The 24,557-nt window shown below is 36.7% G+C and overlaps 1 protein-coding gene across 3 annotated transcripts in view; it reads right to left on the reverse strand.

Annotated features, from left to right (window-relative positions):
* The window catches only part of pcdh11 (protocadherin 11), a 256,944-nt gene that overhangs the window by 70,236 nt on the left and 162,151 nt on the right, over positions 1-24,557 (reverse strand). For 2 of the 3 annotated variants that reach the window (XM_035409664.1, XM_035409665.1), the window contains exons 5-6: positions 21,555-21,692; positions 19,321-19,519 (exon numbers count right to left, since the gene is read on the reverse strand). In XM_035409664.1, the coding sequence (XP_035265555.1) occupies positions 19,321-19,519; positions 21,555-21,692 (337 nt within the window). The remainder of the gene's footprint in view (positions 1-19,320; positions 19,520-21,554; positions 21,693-24,557) is intronic. The other variant, XM_035409666.1, reaches the window with a different exon arrangement.

Here is a 24,557-nt window from a genome sequence, read left to right on the forward strand (position 1 = left end):
TATTATTGTACTTAGAAAGGAGAATGTTAAAATGTATTACATCTTATGTGTTTCCTGGTAAAAATGTAGAATAGACTGTTGGACATTCATGGCAACAGCAAGTCTGTCATCTGTGTGTGATAGCTTCCAACAGGACAAGATTCAGACTTAATAGGCAAGCAGACCCTGTGTTTGTTGTGCCCACGCAGCAAAAGGAAGCTATATAACAGTTAAGCTTAAGTAAAGGACCTTCAACATGTGTTGTCCGATTCGAAAATCACATTTTTCACTGGATAAGAAAGGGCTGTTGCAGGTCAACAGTATTACATTTCTGAATCAACACAGCACAACCCCTCAGTATCAGAGTGTGTTCAACCTTTGAATGACAGGTATATACAGACAGCTGTTTTGGTCAATTATCCACTTCTCCCCTGTTCAGTGGAGATGGGCTTTGAAACTCCTTTCTATCCTTGAGACTGTCTCCATCCGAGCTTCCTTTCGAAAGAGACTGATGGGAAAAAGCCGTGCATGCCACACATTCTGATCACTGTGGTTTTTGTCTGAAAAAATGGCACAACCCTGTGCCCCATGCATGGTTTTGTACAAACATATGAAATGGGCGATAATTACTCTGAAATTGGAATAAATCCAGCAACGGTCCACAACTGTCAGGCAAAGTGACACATGCGCAATAAAGGCAATGAAGGCAATAAAGAGTTATCTCAGAACATGTTTCAAATTGCTGTAGATTTGTTGTAGCCTTTTCAGTAGATTTGTTGTAGTTTTTTGTAGTTATGACCAATGAATGAAGATGGGTCATGTTTTTGTTGAACCGTAAGATGTATGCTGTTTATTTACAGGAAAGGAGAATGTGAGACAGGTCTGCAGAAGCAAAGGCTATGGATGATGTGATATCAATGGCTGTTTTGTCAGCAAAATCATTTTACAGATCACATGCAGAATACAATCTCTTTGAAAAACTGTTTTTCTTTCATTACTTCCAATTTTTCTATATTCCTGTGTAGAACAAAGACAAACATTGTTTGGCTAAGCATATTTTTTATCTCCAACAATGTTTTTAAATTACTTTTTTGTGGAATAACTAAAACATCAAACTTTTTGCACAAATATATGTTTTGTGCATAAAAAGACAGAGTAAATAACATTTAAATGAATTTTCTTTTAAGTTAAAAACAGTTAAGTCTGATAATGTAGGCACTTGAATAGACTGCATTTGGAAACTGTCTCTGGAGACTGTTCTTCTTTTTGAATGCATTTCATTCTATCAGTTCTCTGACAGTATCTACCAAGACTGACAGTATCTGCTTCCACAGTATTCAATCAAGAAACAATAAACTCAGCACCATTGCTATAGTCAGTCAACAACAAGCGTATAGTAAGTGCATACACTTAAAGTTTATCCTAAATGCTAACTAAATAAATAAGAAAAAATGAATGCAGCTTGTACATACAACATTCCTCCCTATTATTTCTTGTCTCCTCTATTTATAACATTCAAATAATTTTAGGTTGCCACAGACCTGTGCCTGTAGAATAGTAATCTTTCTATCATGTACTCAATATAGATCTTTATTTTATCTAGATTTGGACCCTGGTATTTCCCAGTGGGGTACACGGATCTTACCCTATGCTAGCCTGCTGCAGAGGGCACTTTAACACCTGTGCCAGCTTTACTTCCTCCACTCTGAGGCATAGGTTTGAGACTGCAGGGGCAGTGCCAGCTCCCTGGGCTCTGTCGCCGTACTGAATATTGATGCTTCTCACACGACAGAAGGTGAGGCAGCTGGTCCCCTTGTGCACATGTCCGGACAGCCATGCATTAGAGCTGTTTGGCATCGTTAAAGAAAGTGCAGCCTCATTCAATTCAATAAACAACCGATATATAGAGCGAATTTTAAGCTGTGCCGGCCGACAGTTTTCCATTGTGGAGTGGGAGTTGGCTTGCATTGGAAGACAGAAAGAGAAGACACTTGGCAGGCTCAATATACCATTATGTTTGAATGAGAATGAAGGATTGATATGGAGGTGCCACACAAAGACTAATGGAAAATATCTGTATTGATCGAAGGTGCTTACAAACAACGTCTTGCTGTTGCATGCAATACGTGTCCTAGATTTGAGGGAATCTATGCTTGAGGGTCTTCAATTTTCAATTCAGTTGAAAAAGGTAGGCCATTTGGATCCATTCTGTTTCTAATTTGCAGATTGGATACTTGTTATGTTTATTTAAGCTTAAATGCCCCACTGGGTAGTGTCAAAAAGGCAAGACAATTTCCTTCCTTCACAAAAAGGATTTGTGTCTCACAAATTACATTTGCATGTTGCTTTGATTGTGGATTCCAGCATGTTTCCAAATAAGAGTAATAAAAAAGGCATCCAGAGGAAATTAGGCTTCACAGACAGCCATTCAGTTTTTATCTCAGTGTTCTTAAGATAGAAACTCTCTGCTGCCTATTGTTTTATGCAACCACACTTGGTGTGGTCTGCTGCGCTTTCGAGTAACTTTCATTGGCCCTGTGATTGCAGCCTCTCATAAGCCTTGTCTTTAAGCTGTGCATTTAATCTGATCAATACAGCACCACACTTGATTAAACACAGTAACCTCAGCAGTTTGGTGTCCCAGGGCCTAATGTTTGACTTCAAAGGGATTTTTTAAAACATCCCCTTTCTCAAAATTTCAAATGTATTGTTGCATACAGTTTTTCCCTGCATGTAAGAGTTGTGAAAAGGCTGCGGTACATAGACATCATACCTTCTGACAATGTGAGTACAAGGAGTTTTATCGGCGAGGTGATGGGCTCCTGATTAGGGGAAAAAAGGAGGATGAAGACATCTACCCAATGGCAGAATAAACTGAAGAGAATAAGTTTTGTATCATTCTGAACAAGTCCAAATCTCCCCCACCACACAGTTGATCTGGTCTGTAAAACAGAGCAGATGGCTAGTTTAGACACCCCTGATGTGAGAATGTGACATCAGCTAGCATGTCTCCCAGGGTGCCACAAGACTGGAGTATTTCCTGGGCCTTTTCGTTTTTATTTTCACTTATTTTTTTATTAGCATTTTTTGTAGAAATGATTTCATTGCATTGAAGGGGGAGATATGTATTATGATTTTTTTTTTTCATTCTGGAAATGAAGAATTTGTGTTGCTAATAATATCTTGCCCGCTGGACCAAATCTTTTATTTAGTCGCTGAATTTGCTTAGTTTGATGAATAGATATGACATGAACAGCCAAGAACACTGGCATTCAACTCATAGCAAAAATTGCTAATGACATGTACAATAAGCAAGTGCCCTAAACCAAGTGAAGCCACATCATTTTGAATTAGTTATGAGAAGAACTGCATGCCTACATTTTTTGGACTTGCCAGTGTCTCTGTTTCATGAAACTTTCTTAGTTTCAGTAAATTCTGTTACCTGTCATCTACTGTAGGTAATAACTTTTCAACCTCTCTTTTTTTGGTGGTTTATCAAGAGACATATTTTTAATTATATTAATGTTATTATAGTAGTGACATAATTTTTCCAGTCACATTATAAATCTGTGGTCAAACTTTCATTTCAGAAAGCACTATAGAAAAGCACTATGGAATGAATAGAAAGGGAAGTGATGGACAGTGTTGACAAACTTGAGGTCAAATGACATAGAAGGATGCCATTCAAAACAATGAGAGCAATCTCTGAGCTGTGCTGGTTTAGAAATAAGAGTATCTCTTACTCTTGACATGCAATTTTCAAGCCAACAATGCCAAATACTACTGTATTCAAATGTGAAACTATTTAACCCCCTCACTCCCAGACAATATTGACATGCAATTGCTGTTGCAATAAAAAAACACCACACAACATAGAAAAGAAACATGTGCTGGACAATGCTGAATTGTTAGGTAAGGCTTCAGCATGCTTTGACTGAACTGGTTCGTACAATGCAGGGTCCGACCATGTTGGACAGTGTTTTTGAGTCATAGAGAGGGGTGGGATTTTAAGCTAAATTCAGCGACATCTGTGTGCCCATAATCGTGATGCAAAGAGTCATACAAATGCCTATTAGCAAACACACTCAGATTCTTCTTCCCGTTATTCAAACACATTATGAATTCTCAAATTAGTAGTCCTTCACAAATGAGTCAGCTCTTTGAGCCTGCTCGTTAGGTGAACGTTGGGAGCCAACTTGATTTTTTTGTTGTAGATGATAAACAATCGCATGACGTCTGACTTTGGTAATAATGATAGCCAAATAAGCTATGCAGTTAAAATAACAAAATAATGACGATTTATACTAGAGCCAAATCTAGAAAGAAATGGCGAGGCATGTCTTTGACTCCCTTCAGTGTGTCTTGGCAATGTGAGCATGATGGTCAGATTGCATTGCGGTTCTGATGATGTACGTGGTCTTGAATAGACTGAATAAACTGCATTGAAGTGTTATGTTGTAATCTCCTCTGCCGACTGTATTATTAAATTAATCAGTCAATAAATCAGTGCACACAGTTTCATCCTGAAAGAGAGATGGATGACGTGTTGAACAAGTTTTGAACTGAGCAACAACAATTCTCATTTGCTAGCCTAGCCATTTGAATTAAATCACAATATGTTTATTTGTATGATGTTCTGGAAATATTTATTAGCTGTATTATTTTAAATCAAAGAGAATCGACACAAAGTCAACAATGATACATACAGATAAACAAACCCCCTGAACCTTGAGAAAATAATGTATCAGTGATAATAATTGAAGGAGAGAGAAAAAACTGGCCAGTTTATTTCTGAGTTGACTGCAGCAGTTTTGCACAATGTTGGTGCTCTTATTGGTAAGCTGAGCCAAATTATCTGACTCACTGAAACAAGCCAGAATGGCCATCACTACAAACAACATTTGAGAATTTGCAGACCACCGGAAACCCTGCCCATTGCACACATTTCCAATCGCTGCAGAAAGTGGGTGTGAACTTCGGAATTTCAGATACAGGCCCACCCCCCTATCTGAATGACGGAAAAGGGCTTTCTGATGCTCTCCAACGTCTGAAAACAAGTTCAGTTGAAGCATGCGGGAGCCTTTACCCCACAGAGTTCTGACTGCTTCATCGACTAGAGGCATGATCAAACTTGGCAGGTATTGATCTGTTCCTAGGCCAGAGATGAGACGTAATGAACATGTTAACAAGTTGAGAATGGTTGTTTTAATTATAAAGATATTTGAGCGCCCTTTCCTGTAACAGCGATAGGGAAGAAGTTAGACAATCAGCTATGCATATAAAAAGGCTTGCTGGGTGACTCCTTTCTCCTCCCTCTTTTGAGCTTTGACCTCTGTCTCCTAGCTGCACCTTTGAGAGCCTACCATTTGACAATGATGACTACATTATCAATGGCAGGTGTCAGGTCCTCATTTAAAAAGTAATTTAATTCCAAATAACAGATTTTAACGATTCTAATTTTAACAATTCTATTTTAGGAAACACACTGGAAAATCACTACAATAAATTGCACTGATCCTCAAGAACAAGGAGGGTTTAAAGATGGAGCATTTATTAACTTTAAGAGCCATCAATATTAACCTTGCTTGCCACTTTCATCATGTACTATTATTCCCAGGGATTCTTGGTGAATTTTTAAAGTCTTGTGTGAGGTTGTTTATCAGCAATTTTGCTTTTGTGTTGGGAGTGAGTGATTGCAACTTGAAGAGAATTGTAGCACTAAATGATTCAAAGAGCCCTGCAACATAATCAAGGTTCCTTTTGGCAATAAATTGCAGTAAGGTACTTTTACCTAGACTCCGCATTTTCTGGAGTCATGCTCATACATCTTGCCAGTAAAGCAGATGACGTTGGTGTTTGTATTATTCTGTATGCTTGAGGTAGACATTATGATGCTGTTCCTTACTTAGGAGTAGAATGCGTGATCCACTCATAATGAACGTGAAACAGGTCTTCAAAAGAAAATTATGATAGGCTGCTTTATTGCATACTTTAAAAAATTTCTCCAGAGCTGCAATGTATAAGAAGTGCATATTTTGAAGCTGATCACACATTATTTTAAGGGAATGTTGAAAAAAGTACTGATCACCATTTTTCTTCACACTCTTGTTCTGCACTCAACTTGAAGTCCATTTATTTTCAATCACCTGACCCTTAGGATCAAAACCATTTTTTAATAGCCCTGATCCTTGGACAATTTCATTTCACAATGTTTCACAAGTGTTTTGGCTTCTGAAATATTTTGCTATTTTAAATATTACATGCTGGTTTGCAGGAAGTTACACTGCAAGCTGAATTACATTATATAACATGGCATTGCATTTATTTAGCAGACATTCTTATACAGAGACATTTATAATGAAAGAGACCATAAGTGCATCTACCAGATAATCAACAGTCCTATACCTGTGTAAATGTAAGCTGAGTTGTACCAACCTTGAACCATAATATATGGTGTGAGTGAAACATCACAATAATATAATACACAATAATACATCATTCATGTGATGATACATAGAGCCTTCCTCGAATGACACTCATAGACAGGCGCTCATATTTCATTCCAATTGAGTCTTCCTCCAGAAGAGGCTGCCACTGTGACACAGTTAAATAGCTCTACTAAATAGCTAATTGAACAATGCTGCTGTGAAGGCCATCTTCTATTCAGTTGCTCAATTCAGATGATTAAGAAACACCACTGCTATGGTAACTAAAACAGTGTAGCCATGGAAACAAATCTAGCTAATCAGCAAAACAATACAAAGTGAAATTGCACAATAGGCTTGGGCACTATACCGGGCATTCCATATGCAACGGTATAAAATTAATATTTTTATATTTTTGTCAATGCCCTCATACCTCCATGCTCTAGTGTTTGAAGAATATCCACTGAAATAGGGAGACTTCCTGTGCACAGACCTGCCAATGTGTAAATTCGCTGCACGTGTATGTCACATGATAAAGAGCAGCAGAAGAGAGAGGTGGTGAGATTGCTGCCTAGGCAAAAAATGACTGTCTGCTCCAAATGACTGCCTATGCAGTAAGTCCCTTGCACCCAGGCATGTAATGTCTTTGTATTGCGATCCCACTATGTTGTTCTGCGTTCTTTAAACAGCATAGGCACACATACCACTCCCAATAAGTAGCATGCATACATGTTCAAGTTCAATCCTGCACAAAGGCAAAATAAACATAAATAAAGTTTGTGACAATAATATGTTCGTGACAGTTATAAACTTTAATCTTTTTATTTTTATTTTTATTTGATGAATTTCTCTTATTCTTTACTGGCTTTTGTTAAAAGATATTTCTATGAGAACTTGGAAAGCTTCTATTGGGAATTGTAGTGTCAAATAAATTTTAGTAATAATGAGAAATTGTTTTTTGAAATGTGGCAAATAAAAAAGAGCATTTTTGATGTTGGCTTATCGTGTAGCCCAAATGCTATTATTGTAAGTGCATGCAACAATGTGGTTAGATATGAATGGCAAGTTACTTGTGTTCATACAACCCAACCAACATTGTTATAGCACTCTATTTGTCTAGGATGGTATTGCAGTGTGGAAATCTAGACATCACTGAACCTTACTGTGCAAATCATGACACAGAATATAACGAATAATACAACTGCCTGCTAAATATTTGCAATAAATTAGCAAAGTAAAGAGAGTAGCCTGAAGGAAGGAAATGGCGCTGTATACATACAATTATTTAATCAGTGAAAACAACATTCAACATGTCTCCATACTAATTGTTACTTATTTTTGTAATTTTGTGTTACAACTGTTTTTGTAATTAACTCAAATATGTCAACAAAATTATAAATAAAAATCATAAATTAATATGTGAATGCACCCATTACCAGCTGAAACAAACAGGTAAAAGTGGGACCATTAAATGCTCAAATATTAAGTTGTCTGCTGGGTTGTGATTTTTACCTGGACTCTCTCTTTACTCCAGATGAGCCCAGGCGACAAGGAAGTAACTCATAATACACTGAGGAGGGAAAGTGTTCCCTGGCACTTTCCAGTCTCTTCTTTAAGGAAATGAGGACGGTTTCTGTGATTTGAATCGACTCACCAGATCAATAGCCTGTCTCTCTGAGATAAGTGTCACAGTATCTGAACCAGACTGAACACGGGTTACCCTCCAGGTCACCTTTAAGAACTGAATACTTCTACAAAAACCCACTGGCTATGATGGATACACAGATGAGACCATTCAAATCCCATTCAGCTCAAGCTGAGATCTGAAACAGTCAAAAGGTTCTCTCATCTAGTTCACAGGGAGAGAGAGAAACAGGAAACAGAGAGAGAAAGAGAGAGAAGTTACCTAAAAATCAGCTAAAGGAGGACACGCAAAGTATGTAGGTTAATTTTCACTGTTGCCTCATTTAGCACGACACCATGGCCCACTGTGGCAATGCGAAAGTTCTGGGAGTGTGTAGCACCAATCCATTAATTTATTACCAGGTTGCCCTTTAAATTACACAGAGTTAAGGTGGATTATTAGTGTGGATCACATGCGGGTACGGCAGAATACATGCAGAATAAGCATGGCTGCATACAGTATGTTGAAAAACATATGCACCCATAGTAAATTTCAACATAGAAAATTGTGTTTGAAAACATAGTAGATTTCAACATGCGAGTTGAGAGTAAAGGTATTATATAAAACAATAAAATATAAAATATCTGGCATAGACTAATAGAGAATGATGGAAGACCACCTGTCCTTGAGACAAATTTTCTAATTTCTCCAGGCAGTAATTGCTTATTCTAACAATTCAATAATCATAAACCGCTGTTCAACTTCAAAGAAGGTGTCAGCTAAGTGCCGTGGGCCCTAGAATCCTATCAATCACATTATTCAGGTTTAGTAAATTGCGAAATATTGCTCAGTAAATTGACCTCTGCGTACATTAATTGTAGCAAAAATGACAGTGAGGGTTATCACAGTCAGTTGACAAATTTAATGGTGAAGATCTTTAAACGTGTCCCCATTAGAGTTGGTCCTTGTTAAAGACAGATGACAACTCAGTTCACTGGCAGCATAGACTTAATAGCCAGTGTAGACATAGTCTGAAGAAAGCTTTCAGAATCCAATGTGAAGTTTTGGCATCAAAGGTTCATTTTATTGCCATTAGTATCAAGGATCTTTATATAATGTCACAAGCAATCTGAAACCTGGAGTTCTGGCACATTAATAAGACATTTTGAACTAAAGTTCCAATGTGGCTGTGTGCTCATAAATTTTACATTAACAAGATCCGTTTATGGCTAAAACCCACTGGTCTGTGTGAAGCGTCTTTGTTTCCACACTTACTCTGAGCTGTAAGAGAAGAGATTGTGGCTGGCTAACCTGGTGCTGAAGTGTTTGCATTTGCTAGGGCACATCTCTGATATTTATTTTCATATGTGAAAAGACTTTTTTTTGTATTTAAATGTGTATTCACCTTCAAAACAAAATGAGTGTAATCTCAAGTATTACCATTTTTTAAATTAGCTTGGTGAAATAAATAAAATAAAATAAATAATAGAACTAGTGGATACTACGGTAAATAAATAAATAAATAGTATCTTACTTGTTACAGTCATCTACAAGTAAGTTTAAAAAGTGTGACAAAAGCAGAGTATTATTATTAACCGTTGTTCTGGATTGTTGGAATTAGATCCATGTAGTTAGCTAAAAAAAATGGTAGCTACCTTTAATGACTAGAACATGCATGGGACATGCAGGCAGCTGAAACTTCACAAAACTAGTGTAAAAGTCTAAAGTAGAACGTGTGAGCTCACATTGGAGGTTCTGCTGTAGCCAGAATGAGGGCACACTGTTGTAAAATAAGGGGGGAGGGGAACCAAGTTTCTCTGCAATTGAAATTTTGATTCAAACATTATAAAGCAGTGTGCATATTATGCACCAATAATTCAAGTCAAACTGTTTGATAATGAGCTATGCAATTATGCAGACGTCAAAGGTCCACAGATGAGACCGGTGGGTTGTGTATTTTAATGACTATGTCGAACACAAATGTTGCTGTGTTAGAGTTAATATTATGAGCAGGTTTCAGTGTGGCTATGTGCATGGCATGTTTTATTTGTAAATAAATTTGCAAGCATGCTTAAACGTGATTACAGAGCTCATGAGCCGTGGTAATCCTATGGGATCATCATGGGGTCAGCTGTAAATCTGCCTTAATGCCCACATGATGTCACAAACAAGGCAATGAGGCACTGTGTGAATTTTAACTTTAACCAGATATTTTATTATAATTGTGTGTCTGGTCGTGCTGAAAGCCAGGAAAACTGTGCGCCAGGTCCCCCACAGTCATTCTGGCTGCATAAAAGATTAGGGAACAAAAATTTCTAAAAGACTGTTGTATACAAATGCAATTCTTTATTTATTTATTTGATTTATTCATTTTTTTATGAAAACTTGAAGTTTATAAACAGAAAGGTTTATAAACATCACTAGTCTCAAAGTAACTACACACCTAATTAAAATTAAAAATTAAAAAGACAACAAGGATTGTGTACATAAATGGTCAGTTGTTTTTCTGCCAATTACTAGGCATCAGCTATGTTTACTTTTGCATTTATAAATCAAATGCAAATCCCAGCAGAAACGTTTAAGCCAGTAGCTACATGAGGCAAGCACACGTTAATGCTATTAATAAGTATTAATAAATCACTGGCAAAATCAACCAGGTATTCATTTGGTTCCATTTTCTCTTAGTGCCACTTTAAGTATTTTAAAGACTTTCTTTGTGCCCTTTAACATCACATGTAACACAAAATAAAGTCTCTGTTCAAATCAGTTGAAAATGGAATTCTTTTGTCCACCACAGCTCAAAGACGAAGCAGTGTGTGTTTAAATAGCCTTTTTGTTTCAACAGAAGGTCAGAAGAACATTGTCTTAAAGCCATTTCTGAATTATTAAATATTTACAGAGAACTCTGATTTCTATCGCTGTTCTGGAACATTCAACCTCCTCGGTAAGGGTGTGAATGGCCTTTAGTCTTTGATGGAGGAGTGCTCCATTGAGTAATTATATTGATGAAGCACATTTTTCAGCCCCATCCTATCCCCCACCCTCTACAACTGAACACATCACACATTGAATACACACACACACACATTAAAAAAGAAAATACAATTTTAGAGAAAGGGTTTTGATTAGTGTGGGGGCGAGGGCTGGTTACGTTTGTAGGATATTGAATAACTGCTCCACGTTTACTTCCACTCCCACTGCTTTCCACATGCATATGCAATGAATTAAGATAAGCTCACCACTGTACAGCTATTTCATTGCCAATAATACACATTGTCATATCAGATGTGAAAAAAAAATTCTTATCATCAGGCATACCTTTAAATGAAATATTTAATCATGTCTCAACACAATATTTGAAAAAACTCCAGGATAGAAAAGTACCTTAAAATATTGTATGGCATTCTGAACCTTTTATATAGAACAATACATATTTATTATTAAAGGGACCCTACAATGAAATCATAACCAGTGTCTAATTGTTGTTATCCCAATAAATGGTACAATGGTCAATGCAGTGAAATTGTACCAGGGTTTACATTGGAGCATAATCTGTAAATAATACAGCGAAAAGGAAGTCACTGCTATATAACTATTGTGAAATAAATTTAGCACACAGTGGTGTGTGACGAGGACTACTACTACTACTACTACTAATCATAGTAGTAGTAGCTAGAAAGAATACACTCAGTAGAGTGCAGACATCTGCTAAGGCACAAAAATCTCCACTTGTATGAATGTACATAATAAATGTCTAGGGTGTCCATTTATTGATAAGTTTGGCCTGTTGGTGATGCTACAGGAATGGTCATGGGGTCCCAAAATCAATTATTTTCTTCCTAATTGCCATAAATGTGCATAGCTAATTTCATGCCAATCTGGCCATTACTTTTCCAGATATGTCTGTCATGGATAGATGTCATTACATAACCTCCTTGACAGAATAAATTATTATTATTATTATTATTATTATTATTATTATTATTATTAATAATAATAATAATAATAATAATAATACTAATAATAACAATGATAATAATAATAATAATAATAATAATAATAATAATAATAATATCTAAAAGGCCCCAGACTTTCAAATCTGTTGAATCTGTTGTGTCACAGTGTGTAAGTAAACACATCAAAGCATGGGGGAAAGATTCAGAAGGGATGTACAGATTTGTACAACTTATTTTCAATAATCTCCACAGTAATTAAAACAAATTGAATTAAATAACAGATGATCTGAAATTCATTTTCTTTGAATATAATTGTGAAATAAAAAAATACATATTTATTAATTTATTCTAGCAAAGCATGTCATTACAGACCACTCAGTCATGGGTTGTAGTCACTGTTGTTTTCATTCTTTTATAGCTTAAAGGACGAGTGCTTATACTGAAATGGCATCGTTTTAGTATGATAATAATGTGTAAATGAAAAAAAAAATGCAATTACAATTACACTGCCCTCCAAAATGTTTTTTTTTTTCTTTTCTCAAAATTGGATTTATTTTATTGTATTTTATTCAGAATTAAGGGCAAATGTGATTTGATTAAACCCAAGCCTCATACTTACAATATTAATAGGTAAGCATTATTTTCAGAAAAATTTTATGTTGAAAAAAACTGTATTCATTTGCCTCAATATTTAAATGACTGGGGTATACAGTGCACACCCCATTATGAATCCTTTCCTTTTTTCAGGCCAATTTATGAATTTGTTGAAAAAATGTAATGTTACCAAGGCCATAAAATATTATAGACAGGCCATATCTCTATGCAGAATCTTTGTATGGGATAGAAATATTAATTACCTAAAAAAAGCACTCCTGGAAAGTGTCTTCTAGCTTGACACTGTAATAGTATTCTACTTACAGCATGTACAAAGGATTGATCTTTTTTTCCTAGTGGATCTAGATTGTAGAAATGCAAAGCATAAAATGTTCATGAAAGGCCATATGCTGTAGAAAAAGCTGGATGTTCAACTCTTAGTGACCAATGTGTGACTCCAGTGTCCATCAGCCCACCAGCTTTTGACTGTAGGTCTCCCTAAACATACATGCATCCTTACGCAAAAATACAATTATTTAATTCTATAACTGGATTGTACATTTTTAAGAGTAGCTAACAAAAAATAGAAGACGATGATGGAAAAATAAGAACAAACAGTGTAATAATAATAATAATAATAATAATAATAATAATAATAATAATAATAATAAAAGAAAATATATTTACTTTAAATAATTTATGTCATTATATATCTATTACTTAACAATAGCAAGAAAATTTGAGATGTAGCAAACAGAACTTGATTCTGAACAAAACACTTAATTACTATGTCTTTGTGTTTTCTTTTTTAAAAATATATTTTCAATCATGAGAATAACCATTTTACTCAGGACAAAAATGTCAATAATTCCCATCTAATCATCTGCAGGACATGTTAGATATTAATTGAAGAAGGAAATCAACAAATTGGCAGTCTCTCGTTAGGACAAATTGTCTATGATTACCCTTTAAAAATCTTATTGGTACTGTAAATGCACAAAAAAGAGAGGACTCTGACAATTAGGAGGTATGTAATTAAGTCAAATTAGCTTCAGAATGTGGTCCCTTTTTTCTGAAGGCTGGGTGACCCTAGCGATCACAACACTCCAAATAAAATTGAGGCCAGCTTAGTCTGTCCGTGATTGTAGCTGCCTGATTGTAGAACATTTCACAAGTGTGACTATTTTTTGTTGGTGGGCATTTGATGAGGCTGCGAAGCCTAATAACCAATCATTTCTTGTGCGAGCACAATTTTAATTCAACCTCACAATAACAAAAGACAATACAGTACAATTACTACAATTTATATAATAATATATTCTCAACATATGATGATATCATATATAAATATATATGGTGAGCAAATAGATTCTTGTCTGTGTATGATACAATAGTATGTGTAGACATATACTGAAGAAATTCAGTTACGGTAACTTACTAAACCCGCAACCTTCTGAAGAGTTCTAGATATTTAATAGTTTTGCCTCCTTACTCTGTTGCACACAAATCAACCCTATCTAGTCACTGTAGTGCAACTCAACAATGAGGAGGCTTTTTTGGAAGATAGAACAAATGTGTGCTTTAGGGAGGGACACCCACAGTGTGAAAATACCTCCCCCTCGAAGTATTTTTTTTTTCATTACTTGGCGGTCAGAATCACTCTGTTGTTTCAAATGTTCAGGAGTACAAATGAAATAACTTGGGAGGACACAAGGTATTAGGTAAACCCAATGGGAAAGAAGACATCACCATTCCTTCCTGTTTCTATGGTGACAGTTCAAGAACATATATTCAAGTTAAATACAAAGTCTTGATTTATTTCCCAAAGGCAAGAATAGACAGTGCACGTTATGTATCCTGATACATATGCACAAATTCAAAGGCAGAAATGGACAGTCATCCATTCTTCAGCAGAGGATGGATTTGGGAATGGGTCTCAGTGAGGAGCTGGCAATGGACATGCTAATTGTGGTTCGTGGTCATTTAAATTTGTATTGGTCAGCTTTTCAAATAAATGGCTACAAACCTTGCGGACATCATCAGTGAATGCATTTGAAGTGAAGACAATCAAATAAGAGCACTGACAGGCTGATAAAGTAAGCCAGAGGATGGGGAAGCAAAAAAAAAAAAGGTTGTAAAATGGATTGCCTCCAACCTCATAAATAATAGAATCGTAAATGTCACATGAACTTTATTTCAAGAGCGGATGGTCTAATAAAGATGCCTCTTTTATGAAAAAAAGACAAGACCCAAAATTCATTGTCATGAGAAGAGCTGATATCCTCTGCCGTTTCTGTGGATTTTTACGTGGTGCTAGCTGACATCTCCGACCTTTCCACACCAACTTTCATACATGGCCGTGGAAACAGCCTCAAAGCTTGTGTTTTTTCTTTGTCATTATTATTATTATTCTCTCTCTCTCTCTCTCTCTCTCTCTCTCTCTCTCTCTCTCTCTCTCTCTCTCTCTCTCTCTCTCTCTCTCTCTCTCTCTCTCTCTCTCTCTCTCTCTCTCTCTCTCTCTCTCTCTCTCTCTCTCTCTCTCTCTCTCTCTCTCTCTCTCTCTCTCTCTCTCTCTCTCTCTCTTTCAAATTGAGACGACAAGATAAGCGATTGCCAGGGACGCAGCTGCCTGCCGCTCATTGATAAAACCATGTCTAATCCGTCTTGGGCTCCCTACGTCTCTGATGCGCTCATCTCAGTGACTGTCAACAGAGAAAGACTCTGTCTCTGTGCCTCAACTCCATGCTACAGCGTTAGCTTTTTATCTGCGAGCTTTTTGGGAGCGAGCCGAGCAGCGTGGTCGACTGCCACCACCCCTGAGAGTGTGTGCATGGAGCTTTCCGGGTTTCTAACTGAGTGTTCAGCATCCCCCATTTATCCCCCATAAATAGCACTCTGCTTCAGATTATACTTGACACATGCAGATCTGGGCACAACTCAAACAGTGGGAAGTTTTGCTTACATTCAAACAGTTTATGAGTCCAATAGCACTAGATTATCAATGAATTTGTCTATTAATGTTATTTTATTGTGTATTTAAAACTGGCATGCCCCCAAGGCCCCACTCTCCCTAGGGTGTGGGCTCTTTCAGCAGGGCTGCAGTCTCATAAATGTGAACAACATGATCTGGGTTTTTCATGAATCTCTTGGAAAGACTCTGATCATGACCCATCAGGAAGTCTCTCAGGTGGTGTACCAAGCTGAGGCTGAGCAGCAGGTACACCCTACAGCCCAGATTAAATGTGAACTGCGTCAGCGCTAACTGTGGTTAACAGCCTGGGTGGCAGATTAATTACAGGGTGAAAAGAAGCGGTTAGCTGGTTGCTTGCTTTTCAGAGAACTTGTGTGCAAATGTGTGACTTTTTCTTGATTTTGCTGTGATGGGACATGTCTAGAGTGTGGACTGGGCTTTCTAAACTGGGCACAAAAAAATTAGATTGAGTAATTGAATGAATGAACAGGTGAAAGACTGAATTAATTACTAACTTAGTCTAATAGTGATCTTTTTCTTACTCTCTTCAATAGTGAGGTCTTGTTATTTTCATCGATTTCTGGATACATTTGTTAGTACTGGAAATTAATCTAAATAGATAGGATTATGGTTTACAACAAATTATTTGTATATGTCACCACAAAGGAACTATTATGCCTGTTTTCAGTAATACTGTACATTTGTACACAGTGCACCGGTAATTCATATTTTGTGCTTTAAATCCTTAAAGAAAAAAGTATAACAATTATTGTATTACTGCAGAACAGTAATATTGAAATGTGGATTACTATTATATTTGCAGGATTAATAATAGTATTATTTTTGGTTTTTTAGGTATATGTAAATATTAACAAGCAAGTTTAGCAGCTAATTTCCTAATCTGTAAATCAGCCTTCCACACTGCCATAATTTAATTAAAGTATGAATAATTGGTAATTGTGGTTTCTACACTCTGCTCTGATGGTTATCTGAGACCCATGGCTAATTTCTCATTCTGACAGTTTTGCCATTGACATATGGCTGTCATGTTAGTATTTGTGAAGGACAGACTGCTGAAATATCTCTATTATGGTACATTAGAAAAATGATAACAAGTTAAATAATTAAATAATTAAATAATTGGTGATTTTTACTACTTTAAATAAACCTGGAATGTATGGCTGACATACATCAAAAGAAATAAGCTAACTGAGAAAAATTCCCCCAGTATTGCTGACTGCTGCTTGTTGCTATTACAGTACCACCTCACTGTGAAAACTAGAGCTAGGATTCAGTCTAAACTCAGTCCCAAATTTCATTTGATGCATTACATTTTCTGTACTACTACTACTACTGCAAATAATAATAATAATAATAATAATAATAATAATATTTCAAATCTGTAATAATAATAATAAGCGTGAATAGAGCTCTGATCCAATTAATAATGTTACTATAACTTATAGAGGCTCTCTCAACATTGAGGGTGTCATCTGCCTTTTCTAATGTTTAATAAATGTATTGATGCTCATTGATGCTCATTATAGCAGCTGTGCTTTGAAACTGATGAGAGAGAGCCCTTTGCCTTACTTATGACCAAGGCCGCAAGGACATCTGCAGCAAAAATAACAAAATAAATTAATGAAATACAATTCTGGGAAGTACAGTTCCAAAGAGTGAACCCATATACAACTGTGAAATAATAATAATAATAACAATAACAATAATAATAATAATATTTCAGTGGTACAGTGTATAGCATTGTACCACTGAAAGAAGTTCCTGGAGTTGAATCCCAGCCATGGCCTTTCTGTGTGCCGTTTGCCCGTTCTACCTGTGTCTACGTGGGTTTCCTCCCACGTCCAAAGACATGCAGGTTAGAGTCTGAGTATGAGTAAGTGCGTGAATGCTGATGGTGCCTTGCGATGGATTGGTCATCTGTCCATGGTTTATTCCTGCCTCTCGCCCAATGCTGGAGGTGGGATAGACAACTCCTCCCCCCCCATGATGATGATGATGATGATGATGACAATGACGATGATGATGATGATGATGATTGTTATTATTATTATTATTATTATTATTATTATTATTATTATTTCTACTGAGACATTTCTGCCAGTCTGGAGAAATTCAGTTCTATCAGAACAGAAAATGGTACAGTTAGCCACAATAATTATAATGAAATATTGCAGAAAAAAAGTAAATAAAAATAATAACATTTAAAAGCTATGACAGTCTAAAGTAATTCCAAAGACATGGGAGACCCTACCATGTCAACATCACACTTAGCTGCCAAAAGACTTCCCCTGTGAAGACTGGACAAGGGATCACCTAACCTCAGCCAATGACATTGGCTAATGAACTGTGACAGTATATTTTTCAAGTAGGGGCAGTTGATCCATTCACTAGTAGACAATGAGAAGGGATACTGTATACACTTGATGAGAATATCTGCAAGCTTTCCCTGTGTGGTTCATTGAACTATAACAATTTGAAAGAACCGATGAATTCTCTTCATTAAAGTATCAGCAGACTAATTAAATTAAAGTGCCATATCAGCCCTGAAAAGCTGTGGAAAAATAAAATGACGTAAATTAAATGGAGGACATTATAAATCACTTTTTAAAAATAATAAAATAAAACTAAGAAGCTCATTGTATGCAGGAAATAAATTTCATGGATATAAATTATTCCTACGCAGAAAATGGAGAAGGGACATTAATTTTCTTCATGACCAAAGCCACCTTTAAATGTGTTGAATATAATTTCACTGTTAAGGTTTTGTCTGGACCCATCATGTGTTGTCAGAACTCTATAAATAGAAATGTGTTTGCACATGATGTTCAAAATGCTGCATTTTTTTCAGACGCGGTATGATTATTTAGTACAATTTGAGTTCAAATTAAATTAGCATTTACCCCACCCCCACCACCAACAGAAATGTTTTTTTTTTCAATAATAAGCCCTTCATTATTAGTGATGAAAAAATGATGGCAATGAGTAGAAATAAATCTCTCTTTAAAAATTATGGATATGACTTACACTATTTCTGAAGGATATTATGTGGAAAAAACAATGCTTGATAAAAGACTGAAACAAAATCAAACAGTTTGGAAGGGTGTAAAAAGAGGTAGAAGGTATCAAGTTACTGAAACACAGATTATTTGGAAAGAAGCATAGAAGGTTTTCTAATAAGATCCCAATTACCACTGGTTGGTTATTGGTTCATTTAAGCTAAGGCTTATGGTAAATATGTTTGCAGCAATGCAACTATAGCCTATAATTCATAGTGTATTTTTCTATCCTTTTGCTTAAGACATTTGACATTTGTGAGCATCTATGCTCAAAGCTTAATTGTGTCTTAACATCATGGCCACACAGACAGACAGACACGCACGCACGCACGCACGTGCGCACGCACACACGCACAAACACACACACACACACACACACACACAAACAAAAAAGAACAAACACACCTTACTTATATTGATTAATTCATATCTGATGGAAAAACTTAAACTGTCTCAGAGAAATAAAAATAGAACCAGAATCAATATTCTTTGCTGTTTGGATGTAAATCAGTGCAGACAACTGCCTTCTCTCTATTCTTCATTTTATGTTTACAATTACACATTTAGCAGGTGTCCTTATCCAAAAAGTGACTTGTAAAAGTACATGCACAAAGGTTTAGGTAGAGTTGATACCAAGGTGTACACTTCCACCCAAATCCCGCTCCCATGATCCAATGCAACTGGAAGTACTCACTGGACTCGGGGTCTGAGTTCCCGTCTCCTTCGGTACGACTGTTGGGAGAGGTCTGCTCATAGTACTCCTCCTGCGTGAAGCCCAGGGGCAGAGGCTGGGTGGTGCTGGCGCTGCTACTGGGCTCCGGGTCGCCCAAGCCGCTGTCACTGCAGCTCTCCTGAGAGCCGTCTGGGAGGTGAAAGGTCACGCGCCGCTGCGTCTGTCACAAATAATGACACACTATATCAGTGCCCCTGAACATTTCCCAGCTTTGGAATTGCATTTCGCAAATGTTCACATGGAAACAAAAAGTGTTCCTTTAGTGTGTTTCAGCAGCCTGTTTCAATTAAACGTTATAAATGAACAGCAAGTTCTATAAACAATACCACGATCCCACCACAGAAAACACTTCATTTATTGTCAGGTTGCTTTTATAATGCTCATTTTTTCATATTCCTCTAATATCGTTAATTTACAAGCCCCAGCCATGCTTGTTCACTGCTGCTACATCAGTGAAGCTTCTGAAAAATGGACAGAGCCATTCAGTTTAGCTAGCTACCACAAGAAACCATTGATCAATTTTGGGGAGCAGGTAAGCGTATCAATTAGAATAGATGCTGGCAGCAAGGCCTTCAGTATTCTTTAAAAGGGTATATACTGTAAAAGAAGTAAAATTACTTGAATACATTATGGAGGACAGCAAAACAAACATAAAAAAATCAGACAAATCCTATCACTCACAGGCCAAAAGAAGCCCAATCAGTTGAGCCTGAAAAAGTAAACATTGTGGATCAGTGCTGCTATTACTCTGCTCGCTGAGTTCAACAACTGTTTATTAATACAGTGGCTTTCGACGCCCCCAAACCAGAGGAGCTAGGTTTTTGTTGTGGAAAATGTTGGCTAATGTCACAGAGCATTCCTGGCCAGGTTGCCATAGAAAACTGAAAAATGTGGCAGAAATTAAATTTTCTTGTTTTTCAGAAATCAGTTTTTTTAAAATATTAATTTATTGATGAAATAATAAACATCCATATGCCATTGATGCTACAAAGAAACACATGAACTTTATGAAGCATCAAAGTGGAAAAGAAATCACATCCACAATAGTACAATGACTATGGGTACAGACATAGCATCTGGTAGTAGTCAGCTATGTATGGACAGCGTAAGATGTGTTACCTTAGTTTCAGTAAAGTTTACACAATAAGTAACCTTTATTGACTGGGTACCTGTTTTTAATTTAAAATCAGTTTGATACTCTTAATTTCATGATACTTTCATTCCACAATGGGTATTTTAACTGTCCCTCCATCAATATGGGGCTGAGCATGTGTAATTTCAACCCTAATTTGGAATGGCCAATTATCTGCAACTGCAGCCACATTCAGGCGTGAAACTCACTGCTGTTTTGGGAGACTGTAGATATCCCTGGTTCTCCTCAAAAACTAGATAGCGATTAATGTGGACCCCTCCCATACCCTGGGAGAAAAAATCACCAATTATCTTTTAGTCTCAGATTAGACAAAATGAAATTGCTTGCAAAATGAGTGAATGAATACATGAATGAATGAAGGAATGAATGAATGGATCCTCTATCTGCCTAAAATATAGTAAATAATAATAATTTTGTCCATTCTTTCTGCTTCTGTTTATATTTTATTTATTACATATATACATATAGATTTACATTTAGTTGCATAAATACTCACAAATAAAAAAAATTTAAAAATGTAGTCACTTGCAGGGAAGCACCCACAGGGATACGTGTCACCTTAACCTCAATCTCATTTGTCCGTTGGCTGCACCAAACTTTCTCTCGTGCGCTTGTGATTTCATGTAACTTAGCTGTTTCTTTTTGCAAGCTAAAATTTTCCATAAAGTTGAGCATGTTTCTTTCTTTGTTGATTCTTGTCACAATCAATGAGAGATCCATCTTGATGAATTGTTGGGTGTATGGCCATATGTTGTAGGGATGACAATTTCTCAAACTAACACTTTTCTTTGAGGTAATCTTTTAGTTGAATGCAATGAACTGGATTGCCTCCATCAAAAAAGAAAGAAAGAAAGAAGAAAGAAAATCATAATAATACACTATATGTATTACTTTGGCTGTTCTCAGGCTGTTACGTATTCAAAAGTCTCACTCAAATGACAGCCAGTCGCTTCTCATTTACTTAATAATTTGAGTAAAGCAATGAGCCCAAGAAAGCCAATAAAAAGGGTACTGGATGTAGGGAGCAGACCCAGGGGCAGACCTCGGACATGCTGGAGGGATTAGATCCACCGGTTGGCCTGGGATCGCCTTGGGATCCACCGGGATGAGTTGGCAGAAGTTGCTGTGGAGAGGGACATCTGGGCTGCTCTGCTTGCCCTGTTGCCACCGCGACCATGATCTGGATCAAGTGGTTAGAAAATGGATGGATGGATGGATGGATATAGAGAGCATTTGTCAGGATGGGCTGCACCTCTCTATAGCGAGAAATCAACAACTGATCATATGTGCCCCAAACAAATGGGTCAGGAGTGAATGAATGAACCATCTGAAGAAACTGCATCACTACATTCAGTTCAATTGATTTGTTTATTTGTGAATGACTTATCTACTCACAACTCCATCTCTCTTGACTTGACTGGGTTGAAGTTATTTCCATCCAGCATTTTAGTGAAGTCAATGGTGCATGAAAGAGCGGTTGTATTCTACTGTTTAGAATAAGTCTATATAGGGTGAGTCCATTTTGGATAATTAACTATGAGGTAAAGTTTCCTCAGAACTTAAGCGCAAGTTAAGTAATGAAAGTTTGACAGCATTTGGGATAAAGGGGTTTCGGATTATTCTACAAGGTTTACAATTTACAGGCGACCAAGTTCAAAGATGCAACCACACTAAACTCCACATGGTACACCTGGACAACATAACAAAGTACTCCATGCTAATACATTTTTCAGCCATGCTTATCGCTGATCATTTATGTATTCATTTTTATGCTGACTTTTTGTTTTTTTACAAAGTGAATAATTCTGAGGGCGTTTTTAGCTAATAACATGTACAGGGCAGCTAATTTCAACAGCCTGTAGACGTGTCTAAAATGGCTGCTCAGACATACTGTGGTCATAATGAAGAAGCTGTGAAAAAGTGCACGGCCACCTGATAAATCACAGAGACTGGGCCATGCAATCTAGAGAATTACTTTTACAGGTTTCCAGGTAGTTAATAACAAAGCTTCATTTTGCAGTTACCTCAAATTGATTGTCATTAGACTTTCAGTGAAGGTCATGCTTTGGAAGGAGGAGGGCAGTATTTGCAAAAAAGGACCATTTTATTACATGGTAATACAAGAACAAGATAAGTGAATACAAATTATATAAGAAACAATAGTGTGGCTGGGGCAAGAATGTAATGGTAGTTAATAAAATCACATCCAGAATGACAATAGTTGATTGAATGTTTAAATAAATGATCATGAGTCTGACAGTCCTTCTTATATTTTATCCAGATGAAAGACAATTAAGTCCAAACTTGTAGCTGTGTTTACGCCTACAAGAGACAGGCATAGTATTTTGATATAGGCTTAACCACGAAAATACAGTGTAAGTGCACACAAAGGAGGTGAACTTGGTGAAATTTGTTTGCGTCAGTGGATGTTCAATAAAAAGGAAAATAAAAATTACAATGAATTCAAGCAACACAGGGTTGTTTCTTGAGGAGAAACTGGAGGAGCAATGCCTCAATTTTTAAAAAAGCATCAGAAACATAACTGTGCAAATACGTATGGGAAAAATATATGTATCAGACAGCACATGAAAAATCATTTGTTAATTTATTTGCAACCAATGGAATTTGTTTCTGGTAAAGCCTTGCCTGTAAAATCCAGCCACGCTTCTTTGTATTAATGTAAACAGATATCAAATTGTGGAAACAGTCAGATTGAGAGTACATATTTATTTCTCATGTTTGAACAAACAAAGTGCAAGATGTCCATAGAAAATTATTTGTTTGTCAAATTCGTTTTAACATGGATCTCTACCACCCATGGCGCTTTATTCCATGTACGTGCGAATGTTGTGAACCCCTTTCTTTGTATTTTGGTTTAAATACACAGCAGGCAATACAAAACAAATCTATTGCCATACACAAGTCAAAATCAAGGTGCGTGGGCATTGTGAGGCGTTATCACATGTTTAAAGAATATGTCCGGTAATCCAGAAAGCAAACACAGGCTGCAGTAAGAGATATCAAGACCAAACAAAGCCTTGCCAACCAGATAATATGCTGTCATCAAAAAAGTATGAGCATGAAGATACAAAAAAATAAAAAATAAAAAAAAAGACTACAGAAAAAAAAAACAGTTCTGTGCAAGCCAGCCTAATGCAAAGTACCTTATTGGTAGACATCCAGACTGAAACATATTGAAGGGATGGGTGAGGCTGCTGTTAAAATGGGGAGAATGAAGGAAAGATAGCAGTCCCCCCCCCCCCCCCGAAGAAGATGCCAGAGTCACAGACCAATGAGTTACACAACTTAAAGCCTCATCTTAAAAGGTACCCCAAGAAATATTGGGGAAAGAGAGCAAGTAAACTGCATAGTAAGGGAACATAGTCGGTGTGCTTCTCTCAGAGTTATAAATAGTGACCACTAAAGAGTGGTTTACAAGAGATTTGTTCTGCCAGTGTAGATGAAAATCAAGCCCACGGGCCCACCTGGACCTGCCGAAAGCCGATTAAGCGTAAAGTGAGATTTGCCATCCGCTGCAAGCCATGGAAATCTGAATTAGGTGGCTGTCCAGCACTGCATGCATGTCTCTCTTAACAAGTCTTTTGAGAGTTACCTTGTTATGGTTGAGTTTATCTTAAAAAGCATTGAAGCTTACTGCACATTGAAGATCACCTACTCAATACATGCTGGGTACACAGAAGAATTCTTAGCGTTAAATCAGTTCTAGTGAAATATGAGCCCAGTAGGGACCAGATTCACTTTATTAGAGTTAAAAGTACTCTATCAGAGTTGATTTTACCCTGACAATTTTGCTGTGTTCATTAAACCAACCATATTTGCTTGGTTTCATTGTCTAATGTTTGCTAAACTGTTTCTTTGGCATTTTAAATAAATCAAACACCCAATTTAAAGGTAAAAATACAAGTAGTGCAGAATTTTCACCACTAGACTATGAGGAAATTGTGAATAGTGATGTTATGTTTTGACAGAGGCACAGCGTGCTAAATAATTTATGGTTGGCATGGATTCACATGGAGACTTTTTT

The sequence above is a fragment of the Anguilla anguilla genome, chromosome 3 (assembly GCF_013347855.1).
Source record: "Anguilla anguilla isolate fAngAng1 chromosome 3, fAngAng1.pri, whole genome shotgun sequence".
NCBI lineage: Eukaryota > Metazoa > Chordata > Actinopteri > Anguilliformes > Anguillidae > Anguilla > Anguilla anguilla.